The sequence below is a fragment of the Etheostoma cragini genome, chromosome 17 (assembly GCF_013103735.1).
Source record: "Etheostoma cragini isolate CJK2018 chromosome 17, CSU_Ecrag_1.0, whole genome shotgun sequence".
Lineage (NCBI taxonomy): Eukaryota > Metazoa > Chordata > Actinopteri > Perciformes > Percidae > Etheostoma > Etheostoma cragini.
Genome location: NC_048423.1, coordinates 5,619,056 through 5,644,432, shown reverse-complemented (window position 1 = coordinate 5,644,432; position 25,377 = coordinate 5,619,056). Strand labels below are relative to the sequence as shown.

The window sequence follows — 25,377 nt, the reverse complement described above, 5'->3', positions numbered from 1 at the left end:
GCACACATTAGGCAGGCAATATGCTGCCAGTGTTACTAACCTTGAGCAGAAAACTCAAATGGCTTTTACTTTACATCACTAGACACATCTGGGCTGTGTCCAAAGCACTCCTTTTTTGACACAGGGTGCACTCACAAAATCCCACATTGAAATGAAAAATGTGTTCACAGCCTGTTTATTAGTGCTTCACTATTGCTAGTGTAAATAATTATGTAACACTACATGATTCATAACTATTGTTGTACTCACTACACTGCCAATAACACTAGTTTTAACCATTTCTTGACTGGAGGAGTGATTTTGGACATTTTGAAACAAAAGTTAATAACTGTGATAAAACACACACTCTATGTTAGGTACAACTGGCTTCGAGTTGCACCTAATATCAGTGAGTTAAGGGTTAATGCTGGTGAGAGACATAATGGGGAGTTTCATGTTGAGGTGAAGGTAACATTAGCTAGCACAAGAGTTGTAGTAGTAGTAGTAGTAGTAGTAGTAGTAGTAGTAGTAGTACAGAGGGAAGAGTCAGCTGCTGCATCATAAAGCTGAGGACACTGTAGCAGCCGAGCCGAGTCTATAAGCACTGTGGAAGTAGTCAAGATGAACACACTGCCGTGGACGTGAAGAGGTCAAGAGAACAGTGTGTTGCTTTCTACGAGGAATGCAGTATTTCATGTATGCCTTTTTTTTTTATTGCTAAAAAGTGGGCACAACCGGAGCTACATGTAAAAACTTTAACTATAGCCTGCACTACCAACAGTCACATGAGCTAAACAGTCCACATCTCCCGCAAAACTCATTCAAAGCAACCAAACTCCTAACACAGGTTTCAGAACAGGCTCAGCGCAGCCAAACACTATGAACAATCCTCACTGAGATTACACACACTGTCACTCAGAACACCAACAGAAAATACTTTCTCATTTTTACAGTTTGAACACTTTGAGTGACTTTACACTACTTACTATTTTCTTTAAAGAAAACATATAGATTTTATAATACCAATTTTTAAGTAAGGTAAACAAGAAGGAATAAAAATCAGCAGTTTGCTTCAATATAGTATTTTGTCTCTACTAAAGTTACATAACAGTAACATATAAAAGTGAGTAATCCTTCCTCTCACTAGCAGGTTTTCTTCATCACATTGGATGTCTGCATCATCTGTAAATACTAATGAATGTGGTGTTTCCATTGCTTTCACCTCCATTACTTTCTGAAACATTAAGAATGCAGTTTTTCTAATAGTAAAGATAGTGTTTTTTACTTTGTTTTTTATAGCTGTGTATGTAACCTCAGACATCTTACCTGGACATATTGGTATTGTTGCTCTTTTACCTGTTTCTCTTAAACAGATAATTGTTTCATTCCTGCTGTATTGGGTGTTTGTATACGAAAAAGGCTTGAGTTTTATTCTATTATTTATATAAATACCATTTATGTTCACTAACTAGTCTAAAACAAGACACCTGCTGAGGCTTTGAGCTGAATTTACAATCAGCAGTGTTTGATAGGCACCAGACTGAAATCTATTCTGTTTTGAACGTGTGGTTAACAGCTGAGACAGCAGTGTGTTAGCATCTGAACAAAGTGCTGTAAATCCAGTGTTTTGCAGGTTGTGGTTAATTCATGGGATGAGTGTGTAGAGATTTGAAAACTGTGTTCAAGCAATGAAAAAGGAACCAGAGTATGGTCCGCATGAACTGCTGCCGTGCAGACTGTAGTTAGAGTTTTGCACGTGAGGCTTCAGTTGTGCTTACTGTTGTCTAGCAATTGAAAAAAAAAACTAATAAATCACATTTTATAGAAACAAGCTTGACTTCAGACTTTGCGTATAAAAAGTGCAGTTAGTTTATATGTACATTGTTGGTAGGTAGCTGATCGTGGACTGATCTTCTGTTTAATCTGGAAAAAAGGGCTTTTTTTTTTTTTTTAGAACCACATGGTATTAATAACCATTCGTTCTCATCTTACAGAATACTGTGCATGGATACTTTTCCTGGCACAAAACCATTTCAAAACTACTGTTGATTCCTTGCTGTTAAATTTGCATAACTTCCACTAAGTTATATCTAAGATCTAAAACTGTAATACAAAAGTAATTCAGAATCAGTTACAAATTTTGTAGCTCTGATTGCCAAATCAGTAAATTATTAAAACAAAGCTAGATTCACAAGTTCAATGTCAGGGTCACATTTAATTTCAAAACTTAATAAATTCATACAAATGTTAAGAATGTGTAGTGGTAGTAAATGCACTTGTTACAAATTCATCAAGAGGGAGCAAAAACAGTCATAATGTTGGGTGGCGCTAACAGACAGGAGGAAAGACAATTCGCTGCTCATTTACTGCTTAACGCCTGAAAAGTGTATTGGCAATACTTTTACCTGTGCTCCTACCCAGCTGCTCATGACTCAACACACTCCAGACAGAAGTCCGTGATCTGGCATTTTCTAGCTAATTTTGATTTCCTTTGTCCGCCTCTCAGTGTGCTTGTGGGGAGACCAGGAGAGTTGATACAGCACGAAAAAGGTTTCATCCCGACAATAAAAAATGTCTCACTGCATTCCGACATTGTCAAACCTATGTGTTGTATCAGAAATACTCCACCTAATTTTCTTGGTTTGATTCTAAAAGTTCACTGCGTCAACTCTGGGGTTAAATCATCTTTTAATAAAAATTGCTCATCCAAATCATGGAGCTTAAATTAAACTATAACAAAACTTAAATTTTTTCCCCCTTCAACTTATTTTCGGTCTGCAGAGTTGTTTTATTTCACCGGCCAAAGACCTGGATCAACTGGCATCGAACATTCCGGACCTTGAAATAGGGATTAAAGCCCTCAGCGCCTCTAGCCCCTTACTAAAATCCTTCTTCATTCAGTAAAACATGCGAGATGTTGTGTCACAGTGCACAGACAAAGTGGGTAGCTTTGTTTCTGATGCTGATAGAACTCTGAACCTGTCTGAGAGAAGGCTGCCAAGTCTTGAATCTCCTGAACAAGTGTGCACTAAATCTAGTCTAAGCACATCAATAGCTCAGGTTTTTCACCCTGTTAAAACAAAACCTGGGCTATGTGTACATCATAATGACGCCACTAACTTCTGAAATTCACTACAATACAAAACTCCAGACATCCTCAAAATGTTGGCTGCAAAAATGACTTTACTGCAGTTTTAATACGTTATTTTTTTAAAACCAGCATTTGCAACTTCTCTGCATTTTACATTGAGTCAAATGAACTGGACTGAAAGGGTGAACAGTGACCCAACCTTTGTGCAACAACAAAAAATACACAGGTAGGTAGGTATCTCTCTCCCCTTTAAAATCAGATCAGGGAAAAATGATTAAAAAGAAAGAAAAAAAACATCTGTACAGTACTTTTTAACAAATTCATGAAATACAGGATTTCTGGCTAACGCAGTCCTGTGTGCGAGACGATGTGTGTTTTGTGTGTGCCTTGGCCAGACTGACGCCATGGCTTTTGTAGGTTTGAGTCCTGCTCCTCTGGATCTAAGCCTACTGCAGAGTTTTTAGTTCCTGGTACATTTTGACATTTGTGATCTCTCTCGTCTTATCGATCACTCTATCCCCGACAAAATTGAACAGTCCTGTGGCAGGGCAGCACTGCTTCAGCCAGTCAAGCTTTCTACAACTATGACGGCTAGTCCTGCTAGCCTGACTGGCCTGCTGAACACCTCTTACACTGGCTGGCTGCGTTCTGGCTTCTTCTGGCTCGGGAGCTCATTGGTTCGGGTTCGAGAAGGATGGAAAGGAGAGTGTAAATGAGGACATGAGAGGGTTCCTGTGGAGCTGCTGCAGTACCGCAGCTTCCTCGCCACCGTTGCTATAGCAACAGAACAGAGGTAGGAACCGCCTTGTCAATGTTACTTCTACCGCAGCCTCTCGGGTCAGTACGTAGGATGGTGGATAAGAAGAAAGCTGTTCAGGAGGAGGTCAGAACTGGGAGAGCAGGAGAGCGTTATGAAAAATGGAGGGATGAGTTTGCAAATGGTCTTTGAGTTTCTCCTCAGGAGAAGGAAAGGAGATTTGGGATCTCCTAGAGGAGAGGTAAAATCAACAGGCTGAAGGAACAGACTGATTTGTCTTTCTTTCCAGAAGAGGAGCTCTCCCTCTCCTGCCACTGAGGGAAAAAGACGAGCAGGCATCAGGAGGGACTGGGTGAGGTGGAAGCTCGTCTTTGCCTGTCTCATCAGTGAGACTGACAGGTAGCACAGGCAGGCCATGGACCAATGAGACGACCAGAGGAGGGAGGGACTCCGTGTCCGTCCACTACGACCAAACGGAGAACAATTAGCCTTAAGAGCTCAGACGAGGCCGCTTCCTTGGAGATTGCTCTTCCTCCTCCTCGTCTTCCTCTTCTTCATCCTCGTCGTCAGGGTAGTCCACCAAACCAACCAGAGCAGTCTAAGAGAAACAGAATAAGGCAATATGAAATCTTTTTGTTTTAAATCACTATGGTTTCTTAACACTGATCTCCGCAGGTTCTGTCCATTATGATCAGTTCTCATATAACAGCTTCTCTACCTTCACTACTGGTGAAGCAGGAAGAGCAACGCTTTTGACAGAGGAAGTTGGACTGTTGTTTGGAGTGACGACTGGTGAGGCAGCTGAGATTGCAGCTTTCCCGTTATTGTTGGCACCATTAGCTCCGTTGGCAGCTCCTGCAATACCAGAGACTGTGAATATTAAAACGTTTAGGCTGTTTCAAACTGGGAAACAAACAGCAATGCCAGAGTTGCTTACCTTTTTTGGCTTCCATGTACTTGCCGTAGCTGTCAGAGAAGTCATCTTCCATTCGGCTCTTCTCCACAGCCTCTCCATCATCGTCCTCGTCGTCATCATTGAACCACAACTCCTCGTCCTCGTCCAACGACCGTGCGTCTCTTCGATATCTACAGGGGAACACTTACGTCACTAACTACAGTTATCTACAGAATAATGGGATGGGAAAAAAAACATCATGCCATCGGTAAGAAAAGATCACTGCACTGACTTGACTTTGTGTCCAATCAGTCTACTGACCTGTTGAGTCTCTGACTCTGTCTGTCTTTTTCTTGCTCGTACCGGCCTTTCAGGCCCTTGAAGGTCTGGACATACTCAATGGATTCAAGTGCTTTGTAGAAGTTATCCACAATGTGAGCTATGAGAGATTTGATGTCCTCCTGTAAAGAGAAGAAATGGTGGAAAACCGCATTGCAATCCACATGCACATACCCTGTACTAATGAACACTTTTCAGTAGGGTTTGATTTGTGTTTACACACCACTTTAATGAACTCAAAGAGTTCTATGATGGCTGAGTTGAGGAGGTTGTATCGGGTGCCGTTGTCCAGCAGGGCATTAATGACAGGCTCAAATAGGTTCCCTTTGATGATGTAGCGGTTGTAGTACTCATCCTTCAGACCAATGATCCTTCGCATGAATCGCAGGGCACCTTGGGAAAAAAAGACAACAAATTAGAAAGAAAAAATAAGCCGAGAGCCACAGATAAAGTTGGTGCATGTGTGTGTGTATAGAAATACACTGTTTATATATGCAGGAGCTTACAAAGAGCCAGAAAGGTGTGCTTTGAGTTCATGAGCACCAGCACTCTCCTGAGCAGGTCTTTGTTCATGATGTAGGTCTTGATGTGATAGGTGTGGTGCTCCACACAGAAGGTCAACAGCTCCAAGATCAATGCCAGCAGCTGAGCTGTTTGGAAGTTGTCTACACAAAATAAAACAAAGCCAATAAACAATATGGTATTATTATCAGATATGGTATTAGAGGACCAATAAGGCCTATTTAAAAGCATCCAAAGAGCACCATATCATGGGACCTTTGATCAGTTATGAAGACGAACATGGTCATTCATTTTAACCTTTTCTGGTGGGTACAGGGGAATTAAACTTGATTAACACTAAATTCAAATGTAATATTACTATAACTATGATTCAAGATTAATCATTTTCAGTAAAGTCTGACCAGGTTTTTCACTTTTGGCCAGGTTATGGTTGATGTTGAGTTACATCACACCCACCTGGACAGACGGGGTTGATCTTTGTTGACCCCTCCTGCAGATCTGAAAGCCAATGACATTGAATAAATCAGTCAAAAGCCCTGTTTATATTCTAGTTTGAACCACTGAGTTGATGTGTGTCCCGAGTCCCCAGCTCACCTTTGGAGTTTTTGTCCTGTGCAGTGTTGGCCAGCAGAGGAGCAGTAAGGACATGCATGCAGTACTTGTAGAAAAAACTCAGAAATTCTGTCTTCTCAGTTTTCTAAAAGGAAACAAATGACAAGAAAATTTGATAAGTGCTGTTGATGTTTTAGTGTTGGACAAAGCAATTAGAGGTTTGAAAATTTACCAGCAAGTGTTTGGGGGCAACATGGTTTTTGGAATATAATGTAAACTACGTCCATTAAAACGTAATTGTATCGCCGGACTCGTGTGTGTTTGTTCTGCTTACATTGGTGGAAGCCAGCATGTTCTCAGGATCAATGAGCGTCCTGAGTAGACCCATCAGCTGGACAGCCCCTCCCAACTCTGGGTCAGAGTCACAAATCATCTGCTTGATTACAACATTTATCAGCAGAACATCCTGTAAACAAAAGAAATGACACACGGACAGTAGAAAACGCAATCAAAATGAAGCATCTTTGAGGTAAAGTCAACAACAACTTTGCATGACACAGTAAAGCCCCCCTAACAACTAAAACACACCAGGCACAGGTGTTAAGTATAGCAGCTTTTTGTATTTCGGCGCCCATGTAATCCAATCTGCCAGTTTAAACTGGGTGTGCAGCGTCCATGTGCTGCAGCGATTTGTGCGTCTCCCCTATTTGTTACGCGAGACGTGATCATACGTGTAAAGCCAAGCACGTAGTAACATACAGGAAGACTACAGTCCATCCAAATACTCAAAATATAGCACCTAAGGTCAGGTTGATTTTGGCTTTCTTGACTTCACACATACACAGAGACAGAGAGAAAGAGAGTATTCCTTTCATCTTTTTTGTTGTTGAAATAACTAATAATTTAACAATGCAATCCTGGGCTGAACTACTCCCTGGCATCTAAAAAGTGAAAGCATGCTTGTTGACAGTGATATGTGGAAGCTTACATCGTCTGTCTGCTGTGGTTCCTGCATGACGAACTCCCTGACCATGGAGGGGCTGAATTCCACCAGGTAGGAGAAGATGTCTGTAGCTGCTGCCCTCACCTGCAGGTCATCCATTCCCTGAACACGAGAGAAATAGAAGTTGAAGACAGCAAATTCTACACACATTACATGTTTCCCCATTCAATTATTCATAGGCACAAAGAAAAATATATGGAGTATGTTTCATTAACAGCAATTTATATAGTCACATTATTCTTAACATCTAGAGCATACCATTACTATTTCGAGAGCAGGTAATATGCCTAGATTTGCCAGAGTTTTGAAGAAAGCGTCCCTGTTTTGTGGCTGCAGCGTTTGTGAAAAAGCACAGAATTCCTTGACAAAGTTCACCTGAGGAGCAGAAACAAAAAATAGAGTTAACAGTTGCTCAGCAATTGACAGACATTCAGAGGCGTTCAGAGGCCCGACAGCTGCGGACATGTACCGGTCGTGCAGCCACAATGTAACAAGACAATTAACACAGTCCACAAAACAGATGTTTACTGATTTATTCAGTTATATTTTTGCCCTCCTAATTTTTACAGGGTACCCCCAGGACACCAAAGACCTTTACAAATGAAATTCAATGGCAACTTCATACCCAAGTATGAGGGGAATATGTCAAATCTGTACACATTTTTAACTCTAGAAAATACTTATGTCCAAGTAGGCTACTTGAAAAACATTTTAAAAAAACTTTTATTTAAATTATCAGTCATATTTAATACAATGTATTGGACCATAATATAATCTTATAAAATAAGATATAATGCACTGCATTATGAGCACTTTTAAGTCAAGTATATTTTGATAATACCTTTTTACTATTACTTAAGGAAGATGTTTAATGCAAGACTGGTAACTCACAAGTAATTCATAACTTTACAACACTGTTTTTTCTACATTTAGTGCAATACATGATCGGAGTAAGTTATCCACCACCATAACAGCAGGCGACGCTAATCTGTATTGTCAAGAAGGGTCCTTGTTGTCATTACTCGCTGAACAGAAGAAAACACAATGGCTAGTAATAAGAAGACACTGGTGTAGTCCGCTCCGGTATTATCGTGCACTGATGTGCTAGTTAAGGGCTAGCACTCCACCAATCAAATAGGTTATTGATTCCAACTGCCCACTGTCCGATTCAACAAGTCAAATCGGCCAAAATGGAAGCCCACTTCTCCTCTGTCTGACGACGGCACGTTACACACCGAACAGACTCGAGTCACCAACCTCGCCAGATTGTCCGACGGCCGATACTCAGGTTGGTGTGTCAGAACCTTTAAGTTAAAGCCCTGAGTAAATATTCAGGTCTCATGAAAGAAATGAAAATACAGACACTAGAATGAATCCGTTTAACAAGAACAGTATTACTGAGTGCATTTCATTCCCGCAGCAACGAAAGCCAACATCACTTACAAGCTCTCTTCTTTTACTGTCCTCTGTTGCGTCATCTGTGAGCTGTGCAAAGACCTCTGTTAGGAACTTTTCATCCTCCTGTGGCACATGAAAAACAGGGTTAAGTAATCAGGATCCTGAAAAAATAAAAAGGTAAAAGACAAAAGACAGACAAAAGAGGAATACAAAACTTAATCCGGGCAGTTTGCATTCATATTTTGCACCAATAATAAAAAAGTGAGACATTCCATCAACTCAGAGACCACATGATTCTTACAGACTACTCCTCAGCCTTAAAACACAATCATTGGATATTCATGATAAACATTTTACTGTAGAATTTTTTTATTAACACCTATCTCACATTCATACTACATTCTGAAATCAATTTGAAGCAATACAACTGGCCTTAATTTTTTTACTAAACGACCTGTCAAAAATGTTTATTATTTTATATTTTTAATGGGTCAAACGTGTTACAAAACCTGACGAACAGACACATTTTACACATAAATTGAAAAGCAGCCATTTGTATTATGTGATGACAGCATGCACAGATAAATTATTAATCCTAAACAATTTCACTTTATGTAAAACTAGTAATTAATTTATTATAAAGTGAGCCATGTTATCTGGAACCACAGGGAGGGTAGGTTGTCTTGCAATGTCAAACTATTTCCATCAGTGGCAACTGATTACAGATTTAGGAGAACACTGGACATGCAGAAATGTTCAACTGCAACCTGTTCAACTGGCAATTAAATTTGGTACACACAAAACAGATCTGACAATAGTTTGGTGATAAATTGTGCTTATAGACTAATACAAGTTACCTGATTTTAGACCCTTACCTGCAACATACTGACAATCTCAACCTTGTTGAAAAAGATGAAGGAGGTGAGCGTGGAAAGGAAGTTCTCTTCAAACACTGATGGAGTGGGTAGGATGATGTCCTGGATGTACTGCACCCGGTAGGTCTGGTGGATCTTCTGCCGCAGCTCTGAGTCCGTGATAGGGATCACCTCCTTAAACTTTGCGGTCTTTGTCAAGAATTCACGGTGCCGTTTAGGCTGAACCAGTGCTGGGTCATACTCAAGGCAGCCCACCACATCCATGATACAGTCATCAGAGAACATTACCTCAAAAAGGGCCGCTTTATTGAGGAACAAGACACCCCGGACAATCTCATAGAGGTGATGGAGACCTTCTCTGTTGTCCAGGTCCTCACATACTCTGAAGAGGCCCAGGAGTTTTTTGATGTAGCCCTCACTCATCAGGGCCAGGGCAAGTTTTTCCCTCCGGATGGGCGAAGACAGGACAGAGGTAACCAGGTCAGCAATCTCCTCCAGTCGGCTTAGCTCACAAGGAGGAAGCTCCACCAGGTGACTTGTCTCTGGAATCTCCTCAAAGCGCTCCTCCTCCGACTCATCAATGGGATCCTGGGTGATGTCCAGGGCAGGGTCCTTGCCTTGCACCTGGGAAGTACATAGTGGGTAGATATGCGGTGAAGAAGTATCACTGTACTGCCTCTTGGCATTTATGGCAGTGTCAATAGAATTTCTGCACCAGCAAACCGGCACCACTCCAGTTTCTGTAGTACTTGGTTAACAGATGTTTTAAAAGAATGAACAAAACTTTAAACTGGATTGACTTTACCTGGCAAATCTTTTCCCATATCTCATCGCATCCCGCCTTTTCCTGGAAACTTAGGGCCAGGTCATAATTATCTGCTTCCGACCAGACAATCAGTGTGTCCTGGAAGGAGGATAAAGGCACATCAAAATGTTTACAAAGTAATGCTTATCTTAATCACAGGACACACTCAAACGCTGTTGCATGTGCTTACACACACAAGTTCACAATCTCAAAAGATATTTAAGCCCTAACACATAAAAGCACTTCCATGCCTTTTATTTCGGATGAAAAGGTTGTTTTGTCTACAATATTCAGGAGGAGCATTTACCTCAGATCTTTTACGTGAAACCATGTACATCCTTAAAATGCTGAAAAACATATTTCTGGTATTGTAAATACTAACGATATGACCTGCCAATTGCTTGTTTCCAGGGTTGTACCCGGACAAGATACTTGATTAATATTGTCGGCAATGCATCATTTTAGCAGTGATTGTCTGAAAACAAGTTTTCAGTTGTTGAAATGATTACATTTTCACACTGTAATTCTGAAAAAAAAAAAAACGAGGTATGCGAGCCTTTTGTAGCTGATCCAGTATCAGGTCCCTTAGTCTTACCTGTTGTTTCTGATATGCAGTATTCGGGCTTATCTTCGACTCCAAAAGTAGAGATCCTAAAACACAAAGACTTCGTTAACTTCTGGACTAGTGCGATTGATCACAACAAAGGTTACCACATGATAGCATTACCCATTCTTGGAGGTTACGGTCAATAAATCTGCCTGGTATGTAGCATTTAATGCTAAGTAGACAATGTGAAACAATGTTGCATATATACAAAGTTACAACTAACATCAGAAGAGCTTGTTAGCCTAATCCAATGTTAATTTATTTTACAAGGTGATTTGTGCGTCGACTCATAATAGTTTACTATCATGGGCAAAATACAAGTTTGTACATTTAAGACTAGCTAGACTTTAAAGGCCCCCCATGCTGCTATTTAATACATTATTGCCTTTTATCTAGGGGTAACGTTAGAGTACTGGTTGTTCCAAAAGTTTAAAAAATTGACTTAGCAGCTAATTCAAAGAAGGAATTTCAATAAGTTACCCAAGTATACGTAGCTAGTGGCCAATTGAAGCATTTTGTCCGAAGAACTAGAAGTTAGCGTGCTAGCGTTAGCCGACGTAACATCAATGCGGCTATGCTAACTGGGAACTTACCGTCTGATTCGGCCCGAACTAATAATGATATTCCCTTCAGTCGTTCAACAAACGTAGACGAAACGTGTCCGGTACCCCGATCGTCCCACTGCCGGTCTTCATTTAGCGTATATACTTTCACTCGCCGCCGAGTGTCCGACATGGTTTACCGAGTCAGAGCTAGCAGGCTGCTAACAAGCTAGCTACCACCTCACTCCGTCTGGTGTTTTCCTACCCTCGACCTGTTAACTTTGTTTCCACCCGCATGTTCTAAAACATGCACGTCGAAGTAAGGTTCACAACAGCAGTTAAATTTATTAGTAGCTATTTAATAAACATATTACGTTCACGGTGTGAAACAACTCAATAGGAGGCCTTTTATCAAACTGTAAAATTTACAGAGAACACAACAACTCTAACGGCCTTCTTGCTAACGTCCACAGACCGCCATCTTGTAATCCGATCGGTTCTTTTTCTTCTTCGACGTCAATCAAGCGCTAACCGCCGCGGGGTCTCCGCCTCCGAGCGAAATTGTCCAATGGCAAAACCGCAATGCCAGAAATTACCGCGCCACCATGTGGCAAGAACAGTAATAGCAGCAAATACAGATCTTGAAGTCTACAGATATAAGAATCAAGTTTACGTCTCAACACTTGGGCCCAGCTGTTCATAAATAATCTGGTGGATGTCCGATTTCGGATTGGATAACATCTGTCACATGAGTTGTTTCTAATTAGCTAAATAACGTAATCCAATCTTGATCCTGATACAAAATCAAACCTTCAGTATGTGTTTTATTTTTTTATTCATTTTATTCATGAAATCTGGATCATCCTGGTACCAGCAGAAGGTTGGATTCAGGGTGGATTTCATGATCAAAATGTACCCTACAGTAGAGGCTACATGTATTATTATTTGGCACCTGATTTGATTGATGATAAAGTTGATAAAGTAGACACTTAAGTCTTTCAGAAATGTAGCCATGTAGCGAGTTTGTCCATATAAAACAATCCCCCAAACAGTTGTCAATATCAAACAAAAATAATATATATATTTGTTGTATAATTATATATTTATTGTATTAATATATTTATTGTACAGTAATCAGTATGATTACTGTCAATAATCATTACTGTAGCCTATATTAATTATCAACATAACACAACTATCATAGATGAACCAGTCAAAAGTGTTTTTGGTTACACTTTACTTGAAGGCATCTAACATGACACTGTCATAAACATGTCATAAAACATTATAAACAGGAGATAAACATTTATGACATAACATTTCTTTTAGTAAGTGTCATTCTGTTTGATCATGAAAAGTTATGGTTATGTTTAGGGTTCATGTGTCATAACTGGGTCATGTGTTCGTGACAATGTCATGTCACTCTTATGTAGAAAACTCCAAGCAAAGCGTTCAAAAAAGTGAAAATAAGTTCTTCACAGTATGTTTTAATGAATTTATTCATAATGAGTTCTAAACAACAGAGACTTTTATCTTTGTTGCCCATCAGACCAGCAGGCCCAAAAAACATATATCATTTACATATTACCTCAGATTATTAGTACAGATTTGGAGGATGGAAGAAAATGAGGCGCATATGCATATGCATTTACAATTAATTAATTGTATTAAAATTGTTTAAATTAGTGCACCATAGAGATTCAATATTAATTTGGTGTATATTTTTGCCAGAAGATTAGGATTGAGAGTTATAAATATAACTACAAACTCTGCCAGAGGCCAAATAATTATGTTCTCATTTAAGTATCACATGAAAAACCAATGGGGCTCCAGATCCAGGCAGAGCAGGACACAGCAGCTCCTGACACGGCATTTCTCAAATCTCTTTTTACCATCAGATTGTTTAGACCATTGGCTGATATTGAGCAGTTGTCTTCATGGGACGTACATTAGTGGTGATGTCCTTGTTGCGCCACCGAGACAGCAATTACAGCATCTATGTATAAAGTCAGCCATTTTACTCATTACAGTGGTGAAACAACTAGGCATGCTGCAGGGTGGGTGGATGATGCACTCAAACTTAAAATAGTATGGACCATTGCCTGGTCCCAAAAATTAGGTACAATTTGTGGCACTTAAGTGTATTTCTTTGTTAGCATCTGAATGTTGGGCTATATTAAAGTCAGGTTGCTTATGTGTGCAGGGTAATTTTACACTATAAAGCAACCACTCACGGTTTTATTTACACATCACTTAAATATCCTGTAAATACACCCTAAAAGTAATATATATATATATATATATATATAAAAAAAAAAAAAAAAAAAAAAAGTACACTTTTCCCACTTTTCATTCTTTGTCCATATCTTGATCCTGGCTGCTTAGAGGACACATCCACAATGGATACCAAATATGGAAGTCTTTGCATACCCACTGAAGTAGAATGATGGCAGGATTTGATAAGCTGCAGTGTAGTGCAGTTTAATCACTTCTATACCCACAGCAGCAGGGTAAACCTCTGGGTTCAGTGTGTGACTAGATCTGATGCTCTCAACAGAACTGTTGAATGGCAAAATCTACTCGGTTTGAATCCATCCTTGGCAGCAAATCCACAAGGTAGCCTGTTGTGTAGGTGTGTCACAATTGGGTGCTGTTGTTGTCGCTTGAACCCATGGAGATGCTCTGTTTCTCACTTAGTGTCTTGACGACAGTTGCAGCAGGAGACTGGAGCACCTTCCTTGAAAGTCTCATTCTGCCGTCTGTTGGGTCCCGTCCAAAGTACTTAACCTGTTAGCATAAATCCAGTCAGAGACAACAAGCCCAGTATGTAAACACAGGAGGCTACTTTGGACAGCAAAGCTTGTCGTTATTGACGCCTACCTGTATCTGCTGTCCCACCTCTAAACCCAAAGCACTTGGATGTTTGATCTTAAAGAGAAAAATACAAAGAAATGACCTTTAGCAGTGAGTTCATTCTCAAACACTCACAGGAACATGGACACACATTCAAACAGTATGCAGAGGCAAATTCACTGACCCGTTTGTGGTCGAGTTGTGAGTTGTGCAGCAGGACAGCACTCATGTTGGGATAAAGCTTCACCATCACACCAATGTCCCTGAAGCACAGCGGTAAACGGCTTCAGAAACAGTTTGTATGCTAAAAAGTTGATTTCTACTGAAATATAAATACATGTTTCCTAGATAAGTTTAACCGTGTGCTAATGCTTGGCAGCAAGTACCGTTTAATAGTAAACATCCCAATTTATTGGTTTACCTTATCTCAGTGATCGTGGCGGTGTAGATAGCACCAAACTCTAGCTGTTGTTCTTGCTGCAACACAAAACAGAAACACACACGTATGTTCATACACATACAGTATAATACATACAGTATAGTACATACACATGTACGAACATACACACGCAAACCCTTATGTTCAAAGACTCTTTTTCAGCAAGGTGACGTTTGTTTAGGTGATGTTTTTTTGGGGGGCATTTTTAGGCCTTTCTTTTCACAGGACAGAGGAAGACATGAAAGGGGAGAGAAAGGGGTATGACATGCAGCAAAAGGCCACAGTTCGGAGTTGAACCTGCGGCTGCTGCATCGCTGAGTAAACCTCTGCATGTGTGCCCCTGCTCTACCAACTTTACATTACATGTCATTTAGCTGACGATTTTATCCAATGCGGCATACAATTGCTTTATATCAGAAGTTACACACCTCTCGAGCAACTACGGGTTACGTGTCTTGCTCAGGGTCAGGCTCATGGTGATGTTTCGCAGTGGGAATCAAACCCAGGTCTCCCACACCAAAGGTATGTGTTATATTCACTGTGCCATCACCACCACCAACTGAGCTAAGCCAACCACTATAAGTACTTTTTGTCATGGTTTTAACATGTTTTTCTAAATGTGCAGTTTTTAATAGAGCCCTTCAAGTGGTGGAGACTGACATCATCTTTGCAGATGTCACTGATGAAGTCTTGGGCTTCATTCATGGCTCCTGGTGTTGGAGCGAACACAGAGAAAGTCTCCTCATCCACCTGACTTATTGTCACACCTAAAGAAGAAAAAAGTATTTACAGTTTCAACATTTTGTTATGAAGGAGTCTGTATTGAGTCATGTTCCTGGTTGGCTTTCTGATTAAATATGAATAATAGATTACATGTTACCTGTTTGTACTTGTAGCCTGCGAAGATTATAGCCCCCTGGACCAACAAACCGCGCTCGTTTGGAAACAGGCACCCGGACATTTTCTGAAGAAAGATTCAAACTCACACACATCAGATGGGCAGTATCAGCGTAATGTCATGGATCACGCAGTAGTGTAGCCATCATCTCTACTTATCCAACTCAACTAGTCTTACACATAGTTACTAGTGATATCCGACCACTTCTCACACCATTGTCTGACCTGGTCCAAGTGTGTACTTCTTTCTTTAAAATGTCCATAAACAAATGAATGTTCAAAAACAAAACTTACCAACAACAGGTCCATTCTCTTTCCTCGTCTCTCTTGGTTTCGCTGTGCATTTGTTCATGATGCTTAAGATTTCCCTCTTTGCCACTGGAACATAATATTGGACCAAAGGCCATTAAGCTCCCAAAAATGTCTACACACTTAATTGTTAAGTGTAAAAAAAGAGTTCAGTTTCACTGCCATCTGAGCTTACCTGTGGCCTGTTGGATAGCCTCCATGACCACCTTCAGAGGCAAACCTGGGATCTTCACATCAGCCTGGAGGTTAAATAAAGGAGTGTAAAAGAATATAAGATATGGATCAAAGGATAAAACCTAAAGTAGCATTAAAAGCTCAAGTCAGCAAGACAACATTTTCCTCAAGGGACTTTACAATCTATACAGCATTTGACACTCTCTATCCTTAGACCCTCGAGTCAGAGAAATGGCAGTATCTTATAATATATAGTACATATTTTAAAGTCTTTTATTTCATGTTTCAGACAGCACCAAATTCTACTTATAAAGCACTGAAAATGGGCCGGGTGAAATAATTCTGTGAAAAACCTATCTTTTCATGTACATTTAGCTTTTTCTGCTCTTTTAAGCTACTGAGTGAGCCACAAAGTTTAATTTAGACATTCGCTAAAAGTTATCAGACACAGTACCTGTAAAGCAGTGATGCCCTTGTTTGTTCCTGCCAATTTGAAGTCCATGTCTCCAAGGTAATCCTCTATTCCCTGTAAAGAAAACAAAAGTTAGCTGGGGTGACCTCTCCTTGAGAACGGCCCGTGTTTAAGTCTGACCTGCAGCCCTTTGCTGCGTGTCATCTCCTCTCTCTCCCTTTTTCAATCTATCGACACTATCTTATCTAAAACAAAAGCTATCTTTCATATTCAACACAATGGCCTAATTACACTCTTTTCTCCTGCCTGGCAGTTAAAAAATGGTCACAAATTGGTCACACACTGTATGTACCAGGATATCAGTTAGTAATCTGTAGTCTTGGATCTCAGTAGGTTTGTCTGGGTTGGGCTTGGAGATGAGGCCAACTGCTACACCTGCCACAGCAGAGGAGATGGGCACACCTGGGAGACACAGATTTGGACATTAGCAACATATCATTACACAATTGCATTTTGCATTAAATGTGATTAAAAAACTGCAACAAAACCAAATCTAGCGATCCTATCTACCCATCTTTAATTTTCTTGGAGTAGCCTAGTAAGAATCAGTCAGAAAAAAAAAACTATGGTAAAACATGAATGAGCTATTTCATGCATTCCCACTCCAGTACCTGCATCCATTAGAGCAAGGCTGCCTCCGCATGCTGAAGCCATTGAGGAGGATCCTGAGAGGAGATAAAGAGGTGGAAATAGGAAGAGGAAAGGACAAATTAGGCAATCAGACACTGTAACTATGTTCCTCCCTGAGGGATCCGGCCAGACAATGAACACACTTCCTGTGGTGTTTGTACGCTTTAAATAGTGTCACCACACTCACCGTTTGACTCCAGCACCTCAGCAGTGACCCGGATAGTGAAAGGGAAGTCTTTAGGAATAATTGGTCTCAGAGCTTTCTCAGCCAGGGCCCCTGGGAACACACAAACATGAACAAATACCCACACAAACACACAGTCTTTGTCCAGAAGATTTTTAAAGGGAATGACTGCTTAGCAGACACTGACTAAAAGTAGAAGATGTCAATTTGAACACAAACCGTGTCCCAGCTCTCGTCTGTTGATGCCTCCCATCTTTCCAATCTCATTCGTTGCATATGGAGGGAACTGAAATTAAAGGCAATGCTGATTTTAAGTGCACCTTGAAAACAAAATTATACACAATCATACAAACAATCAAAGTCTATCTATGCGACTTTTTTAAAACAGGATTTTACTCACCTCATAATGAAGCATGAAATTTTTGGATTTGATGCCACTGCAGGAAGGAAATGAAAGGAAGACCTGGGTTAAATTGTCTTTTCAAAAACTTTTATTTTAGTCTGTGTGGGTAACTTAGGATGCCAAATAGGACGGATCTAGTGCCAAGACATTTAGATATAGACAGATATTAAATATTGTTGAAGGGCCAACTCTGAACTGTAAACAGCTGAATGTGTGGTTTCATGTGTGAAAATAAGTGATAACTTTACCTCAAAGCTGTGGTGATGATATCTGCTTTGATACTAGATTCCAGGGAATCAAAAGTAACACTGCACAGCACCTATAGAAAAAGGAAGAGGTCGAGGACAGAGCTTTCTTTGTTTGAAAAAGTGAATGTAGATTCAGAGTAAAAAACTTTTTTATTTCAGAACAAAGAGCCTTACTCCCCTCCTACTACTGCAGTCCTTATCAAACCTAGTATTATCATCTTTCAGTTGCAGAAAATACCAACACCGGTCTTATACCGCCATCAAAGTTAGACACAATGGTGTTCTTCTTTCAACAAATCATACCCTTCAAATTAAGCTTCTGTGGCCTTTCTGCTCTGTACCTACCTGTGTTTGTCCTCTCTGGAAAAGAGCTGAGCCATGCAGCGGCTTGAAGAGGTCGACATCACAAGAAATGTTTCTTAAAGCAGTCAACTCCCTCCCATCACATCTAGCACGTCCAATTAAAACAATCCAGTTACAAAGGCACACCACATGTCTTAAGAATATACATTAATTTTACCACGGCCATTGCTTACCTCTTGTACTCATTAAGCACTAAGTTGCGGAAGATTTCTTTGCTCACAGCGTTAAAGGACTCAATGACTTCAAAGGGCTCAGCCTGAGGGAATCGGTCTACACATTGGAAACATCAATTGACACTGGTCAGCTGATGAAGTAAACAGACCCAACTGAATTGAACTGTAATCCATATATGACTGTGTGAAGGGGGTTGCAACAATATTCAAATCAGTTAACTTGAAATGATGTATATGTAACACAAATAATGAAGATGATCTACCTTTTAGGTCCTCCTCAGTTTCTAGTCGAACTTTGTTGATAGCTTCATCTCTTGAAATCTAAGACAATATGATAAGTATATTACTGATACTGTTCAAGAGATAAGGTTAATAAACACTGTCACATCACAGAAAAGAGAAACATCACTTATTTTAGCTGCTTTCAATAACTTAACCCTCCTGTTGTCCTCGTATCAAATTTGGCCCATTTTCCAAAGGTTTCTATATCAGAAATTTGTGTTTCTTTCAACCAAATTGTCAAAAATAAAAAAACTAACGAAGATGCTTACCTACAACACTCATAACATGTAAAATAAACAATCAGTACACTACTTTTATTACATTTGTTTTAAATCAATTTAATAGCATTGAAAAAAAAAAAAGATAAAATAACGCTAAACAAAGTGGGAAAAAATTTCAGAAAAAGCGAAAAGGAAAAATATTGATAAAAAAAGAAAAACAACAGTTGCATGGTCAATGAGAAGACAACACAAGGGTTAAAGGAAACAAAAACGGGATCCATATTATGAGGGTTCAGAATGACCAAATGATGTGCTAAGAGAAAGTTAAAGATAAATTTGACTCAGCACCTGGGGAAGAGACGTTACCTTATCGTGAGTGTAATCAGTGAAAACTGCATAGATCTTCTTGGAAGCTGATCTGCAGGAAAGAAAAGGAAAAATAACCAAGTCATTACTAACATCAAAACCAACATGAGTCCTATTTTTATCTCTCATTTTTGGGAAATAAAGCTCAGATACTGCTTCATTAAGGTCCCCAGTACTACAGGTGTACCATGCACTAAGTGTTTAAAAGTGTAATGATACTGTAAGAACTGTTTGTCTCCTTATGACTACGGAAGAATACAAAACAGTTTCATCACTGGTCTTACTGTCGAACATGCTCCACCATGTCAGTGGGGACTGAGAACACCCTGACGGGGGTGCGCTTAGTGACCTTCTGTTCTGGAGCCAGCTGCTGGATGGCCTGTATGATCTGCTGGGTGTGTTTGACTCCCACCTTCACTGCATGACAAAAGTCCTGCTGCAGCACGTTCTCAGCTGATGCCTCAATCATCACTGGCAGACAGAGTCACATTAAAGAAGTGTTTTATGATGCTACCTTCAGATAAACAGCAAACAGGCAACACTGAGCTGACAATTGCAGATGGTGTTCATAGTTGTTGTGTTGACATCTACACCTAAGTAAACTATGTATGAGGATGATAGCTTGCTGCTTCCTAGCCGATCACTAGTAAGAAATCACTAAGTAATAACTTGTGAAACGCAACAAGGTGTATAACATTGTTATTTGATGGTGTAGTAATAATATGACTCACGTTTGTGTTATTAGATTTTAAGTTAGCCTTCTTGCATTTCTTAAAACAAATTAAATCACATTCACCATCATTGCCTACTTCTTAAATAATTTGCACAAGTCTTTTACTGTAAACTTTTACATCTCATTGATAATAATTTGCCCATTCCTCCTGTACACATTAAATATAAATACTTTATTTACAGATTATTATATTGTAACTTTTGTAATTTTATAAGCAGCTGTTAGTTAATGGAATAATGATGTGTTTGTTCAAAAGTACAAATATTAAGTGAACTACTCATATCATGTTATCACAGGTCTGTACATTTCTTCCAGGAAATAAACACGTCAACTTCTGCTGCGAGTGTTATAGTGTTTGCCAACTTACCCACTTGACTGCAGGGGGCTCCAGCCACAATCAGGTTAAGACTGCTGGTAATCATCTCTGCCCTAGTGGGGTTGACCAGCATCTCTCCATCTACCATGCCCACACGCACTGCACCTGAAAAACACAAACACACAAGTAGTCCCGAGCTAGGTGTTAGTGTACAACAAAATTATCACAGGAATAGAAATTGAACAGACAATTGAAAACTATGATTTAAATGCAATAGATCAAAACATTTTAATAGGCCTAAATCTGTTGTGTGTTTCTTACCTATGGGTCCATGCCAAGGGATGTCAGAGAGGGCCAGAGCGGCGGAAGCTATAACAAAAGAAACAATTGTTTTAGCTAGGGACATTAACATAGCTATGCTCTGGGGAAAACATGGATGGCTGTGATGTATCTCACCTGCATTAATAGCCAGCACATCTGGATCATTGACACCATCTACTGCCAGCAGGTTACAGAGGATCTACAGGAAACATGAACAAACAAAAAGTTGAAGACAAAGATGCACATTGTTATCATTTTTGTTCAAAAAGTAAAAAGAGTACCATTACCACATAATGATGAAAACAACGTCAAACTGAACTGACCTGAGTATCATAAAAGTAACCAGGAGGGAACAGTGGTCTGATCGACCTGTCTGAGCAACAGAAACACGAGAAACTGTTGGTCAAAGCACTCAAGTCATTGTAAAATATCAGCACACAGACCTGCTACATCAAGGGTATGCATACATCCAGACACATATCAACACACCTATGAGTCTGCTGGTGAGGATCTCATTATCAGTGGTGCCCAGCTCTCGTCTCAAATGGTTTGTGGGGATTCGACCTGCAGCAGCTGCTTTCTGTCTGTAGTCCACCTGTTGATCAAAAAGGACATTCATTCAGAATGGTTTCCCCTAATTATATACTGAAGTCTCATAAGGTATTTTTTCTAGTTTCTACTTTGTAGTTCCAATAATGTTGGCCCGCTAATATATCGGTCGGGCCCTACAAGCTGGATTACACTTTCAATCTACTTTACAATTCTTCTACCAAATCCATTTACATTACATATAACAAAACTAAACTGAACGATTACAGATTGGCAATTTTACTGTAAAGTTTGAGAACATACCACAAGAGGCATGAACTGAGATGGAGAAGGTTTGGCTCTGCTCACAGCAGTCACCATCACGGAGGTATCTCCCAACTTCAAAGAGAAAGAGGTTACCAAAAAATACATGCAAAATTCAAAAATAGCATCTAACATCTGGGACTGCGCAGTATAGCCCCACAGCACACTTTATTTCTTTTCATGAAGAAGTCATGAAAGAAAGATTTGACATTTTAAGCAGTAAAGAGACACTGATTTACACAAGCTCTAACTTTACTAGTACATTACTGTACAGTACAGTATATTAAGTAGAGTTCTAGAGTAAGTATAGCTTACTTAGTACATTCCATCACTGCTACCATGCACCTGTTTGGTGTAACCAATTATTTACATACATTGTGTGGGTGTAACTTTTGACATTTTCCTTCTGTACCTTTACTACAGCAGATCCATCAGCAAATCTAGCGAACCTCCCTGAAGAGATCTCAAGTTTCCTAAAAAAGCAACAAGACCACATCACATACTACACCCACTGTTTACATGCAGTAAGATGACATATTTAACTAACTGTGTGTTCTGGATACCAACACATCCCAGTTGTCTATTCTGGCTCTGGCTAAGAGCTAGTAAAAGCGAGGATACCAATGCAATGGATACACTTTGACAGCAGGTACAGAAACAATTAGCTAGAAGTAAAAATCAGGTCTCACGTGCTAACAGTTATTGGAAGAGAAAGGAAACCGGGAAAGTCAACTCACTTCTCACCAAGGTCCACTAGCAGTCTTCGCGGATTTGTATTGTTACTGTAAACACTTTGGTGACATAAACGGACATGAAGGCGGGCGAACGAGTGCCCCAGTCGGAGCAAATACCTCATATCTAAAGAAACACGAAAACAAAACAAAGAAAACGAAGTGGCTAGCAGTCAGTGCCTTTACAGTTCAGATGTGCGCATGGGGGCTTCCATGTCAGTTTTGGTCACATGTACGGAATGACGTCAAAGAGACGCGTCTCCTGATTCGACAGACCGAGGTGAGTGTGTAACATCAAAAGTTTCCGTAGCCTACTATCTAAATCCCAACAATTCCGCTTTAGGTATTTCTCAAAAATGCCCACAAGAGTAACCTGAGTGATTTAAATCCAATCTGACCAAAAATTTGCAATATTAAATTATTGTAGCAGTAGGGGAATTTTATAATGATACCGCTAATTAATTTAAATACCGAATATGAGTATGGTTAAAAACTCAATAAAGTGCCCTAAAAATGTTACAATAATTCCCCTAAATTAACATCCACTTTAGCATATCTCTTCTATGGGTTTTAAATGCATTTTTAACCAGTTATATTGCTAGGTTTGTGAACATTCAGCTTCGGCCTACCTGCGAGAAGTGTCAAACATGTTACCCCTTTACATATCCTATAATATAACGTTACAGATTCCATGGTTCCGTACAAGTAGCTTAGTTGTCATAGGCTCATACTGTATTCACTACTTGTAAAATAAAATAAAAATAAAAAAATGTTAAATGCACAGGCAATATAACCCGATTGCCCATTTAAAAAATGTACAGTTTGTCTGGAAGAAGCAGCCATGAAGCAGACCAGGCAGTAGGCCTCAAATATCCAATTTAAAATCCATACCACTAGGTGTCAGGATTGCCTCACAAAGAACATCTTTCAGCTTGTAGGAACATTTAAGATCAACCTCCTCCCTTTTAAAAATACCTACGTCATATATACTAAACTGTGTCAATGATTTGGAAATAAAGCCTAAGCTGTGCCACTATTTTCAGTAGTTAGATCAACTACGGTCTACACATTGATTAAACATCAAGGGCCTTTTCAACAGTGTTTATTTAAGCCACATCATGTCTGATTTATCATAACAAGCACATAGCCTAGCCCCCACATACATATTGTTAAATCTACAATAAGGTAGAGAGTACTTAATGAATGTCCAAAGTCAGCTGTGGTGGAAGAATTTACCTCTACTTTGTTATGATGAAGTGGAACCTTGCCATGTGCCCTAATGTATTTACCACGCTTGTGACAAAGAAAATCAAGCGTTGCCAATTCCTGTCACTATGAGCTGTCTAAACAGTGGTTCCCCCCAGTTTATGCAAGTCCACATCAGTGGATCCAATTACTGGCTTTTCAGTGACACACAGGAGAAAGGGAAACATGTCTTTCCACCACAGGCACGGATGAATGCAGGCAATATCAATAGGACTCTTGATGGAGATTTGGAAACATAGATCATGAAACAAAAATGTGTAAAATGAGTCACAAAAAATAGGATGATAGATAATCTGCCTTTAAAGACGGATAGACATGTCTGGCTGCCAAGGACCCAGAAAACCTTCATCTCTCACCCCTGCTAAAAATCCTGTGAATTCTACATGTGTGTGGGTGTGTTTGTGTGTTCATGACTAACATCAGTGCAGCACTCATGCAGGCTGTCCTGTTGTCACCTCCTGAAACAACACAGCATGAAATTACGAAAAGCACTTCTGTCTTGAGTCCTGAAGTGACCAAGGTAACACACTAACACACCGGAGAGATATAGGGTTCTTTAGTTAGGCTTGGTTGTTGAAATTTTGCCTATTTGAATATCACTTCTCATCAACAACAACAATTGATTAATAATCTCTTTACACAGCTTGGACCAAATAATTTCAATGGTCTGATCGTTTAATAATTAATTGATATATAGATTGTCAGACTGTCGACAGATAACCATTTGATTTCTATATTTGTTGATGAACATTGACATGAGAAAAATTCTCTGGAAAGGAAAGCATCGAAAAGAAAAGCAACACAGTATCCTCCACTGAGCTGTTTATGATCCTTGTATGATTGTTGTGCGCTAATATTCCTTGGCTCTGCTTAGTAATAATGATAATGAGATCTCAATGTGTCCTGGAGCCATGGAAACAAGATAACACTGGTAGAAACCTTGGTAATAATGGGAAAGTGGGTTTGAGTTTTTGTGAAATCCTGCAATTAACTGTAGTGTGTGCATGTGTTTGTGCCTGTGCAAGTGTGTGCATGTACGAAAGTAATCCAGAGAGTGTTAGAGATGCTGTTAAATCTCATCTGTTGCCATGACAACTGCAGCAGCACTGTTAGAGTTGGCTCACTGACTGGCTGGAGGGCTGTCTGGATGTTAGTCTAACTTCTGGACTCTGCTGTCTGTTCAGCAAGCAACTGATTACTGGGAGCCTGGTGTACTGATAGTTAAATGAACTGATTGTTGGAGGCGCATAGAGTCAATTCTTTCAAAAACATTTCACATGACAGTATATCAATTTAAACAGATGGCTTGAGATGAGGAGTCTTTTCGAAACGTGAAGAACATACAGACACACTCCACATTTTATTCTGGATTTCTGTAAACTACAACAATTAAAGAAAATCTGCTGTCCATACACTTTCAGTTCAGTGGCAGGTTAGCTTTAGCAGTAAAAAGCGAGATCCCATAATAATAGCGTGCGTGTATGTGTGTACATTTGTGTGTGTGCATGCATGCATGTGTTTGTGCGCTTGTGTGTGTGTTTAGAAACAGTGTCTGGATAAGAATGATGATTCATAGATGAGCATATAGGCATGATGCAGCACTAATCAATCAAATCTAACTAAGATTTGATTGTTTCGGGTTAGAGTTAGGGTTGGGTTAGGGTTAGGGGGTTAGGGTTAGGGGGTTAGGGTTAGGGTTAGGGGTGTGTTCCGATCCCATTAGCCTCCCCACGCGTCCAACGACTACGCAGTTGAATGGAGACTAAAGGTATGCACTGG

The 25,377-nt window shown here is 39.8% G+C and overlaps 2 protein-coding genes across 4 annotated transcripts in view; both read right to left on the bottom strand.

The window, feature by feature from the left end:
- Positions 1 to 2,963: 2,963 nt before the first annotated feature.
- Positions 2,964 to 11,887, bottom strand: LOC117960155 (serine/threonine-protein phosphatase 4 regulatory subunit 3-B-like). 2 transcript variants are annotated; one of them, XM_034897830.1, is made up of 16 exons: positions 11,417 to 11,887; positions 10,812 to 10,867; positions 10,217 to 10,315; positions 9,412 to 10,035; positions 8,582 to 8,659; positions 7,397 to 7,513; positions 7,124 to 7,240; positions 6,470 to 6,601; positions 6,178 to 6,280; positions 6,040 to 6,081; positions 5,568 to 5,726; positions 5,285 to 5,454; positions 5,044 to 5,183; positions 4,765 to 4,913; positions 4,546 to 4,697; positions 2,964 to 4,425 (listed from the first exon to the last, which is right to left on the bottom strand). In XM_034897830.1, exons 1-16 carry the CDS (start codon positions 11,556 to 11,558, stop codon positions 4,318 to 4,320), a joined length of 2,388 nt encoding a protein of 795 aa, XP_034753721.1. In that variant the 5' UTR covers positions 11,559 to 11,887; the 3' UTR covers positions 2,964 to 4,317. The 2 variants fall into 2 exon arrangements, with proteins under 2 accessions (XP_034753721.1, XP_034753722.1); XM_034897831.1 differs by having other exon boundaries at positions 4,546 to 4,682; positions 11,417 to 11,886.
- A 1,803-nt stretch (positions 11,888 to 13,690) lies between these two features.
- LOC117960092 (polyribonucleotide nucleotidyltransferase 1, mitochondrial) overlaps positions 13,691 to 25,377 on the bottom strand; it is an 18,022-nt gene continuing 6,335 nt past the window's right edge. The window contains exons 1-28 of one of the 2 annotated variants that reach the window (XM_034897657.1): positions 22,339 to 22,598; positions 22,014 to 22,074; positions 21,602 to 21,676; positions 21,239 to 21,344; positions 21,073 to 21,122; positions 20,885 to 20,948; positions 20,750 to 20,797; positions 20,480 to 20,593; positions 19,664 to 19,850; positions 19,380 to 19,431; positions 18,774 to 18,831; positions 18,511 to 18,607; positions 18,320 to 18,422; positions 17,975 to 18,045; positions 17,724 to 17,760; positions 17,543 to 17,609; positions 17,327 to 17,416; positions 17,121 to 17,174; positions 16,802 to 16,911; positions 16,492 to 16,563; positions 16,039 to 16,102; positions 15,849 to 15,932; positions 15,538 to 15,621; positions 15,318 to 15,424; positions 14,640 to 14,695; positions 14,403 to 14,481; positions 14,246 to 14,293; positions 13,691 to 14,152 (exon numbers count right to left, since the gene is read on the bottom strand). In XM_034897657.1, the coding sequence (XP_034753548.1) occupies positions 14,003 to 14,152; positions 14,246 to 14,293; positions 14,403 to 14,481; positions 14,640 to 14,695; positions 15,318 to 15,424; positions 15,538 to 15,621; positions 15,849 to 15,932; positions 16,039 to 16,102; positions 16,492 to 16,563; positions 16,802 to 16,911; positions 17,121 to 17,174; positions 17,327 to 17,416; positions 17,543 to 17,609; positions 17,724 to 17,760; positions 17,975 to 18,045; positions 18,320 to 18,422; positions 18,511 to 18,607; positions 18,774 to 18,831; positions 19,380 to 19,431; positions 19,664 to 19,850; positions 20,480 to 20,593; positions 20,750 to 20,797; positions 20,885 to 20,948; positions 21,073 to 21,122; positions 21,239 to 21,344; positions 21,602 to 21,676; positions 22,014 to 22,074; positions 22,339 to 22,457 (2,307 nt within the window). In that variant the 5' untranslated portion in view covers positions 22,458 to 22,598 and the 3' untranslated portion in view covers positions 13,691 to 14,002. Of the gene's footprint in view, positions 14,153 to 14,245; positions 14,294 to 14,402; positions 14,482 to 14,639; positions 14,696 to 15,317; positions 15,425 to 15,537; positions 15,622 to 15,848; positions 15,933 to 16,038; positions 16,103 to 16,491; positions 16,564 to 16,801; positions 16,912 to 17,120; positions 17,175 to 17,326; positions 17,417 to 17,542; positions 17,610 to 17,723; positions 17,761 to 17,974; positions 18,046 to 18,319; positions 18,423 to 18,510; positions 18,608 to 18,773; positions 18,832 to 19,379; positions 19,432 to 19,663; positions 19,851 to 20,479; positions 20,594 to 20,749; positions 20,798 to 20,884; positions 20,949 to 21,072; positions 21,123 to 21,238; positions 21,345 to 21,601; positions 21,677 to 22,013; positions 22,075 to 22,338; positions 22,599 to 25,377 lie in introns of those variants that run through there. The other variant, XM_034897658.1, reaches the window with a different exon arrangement.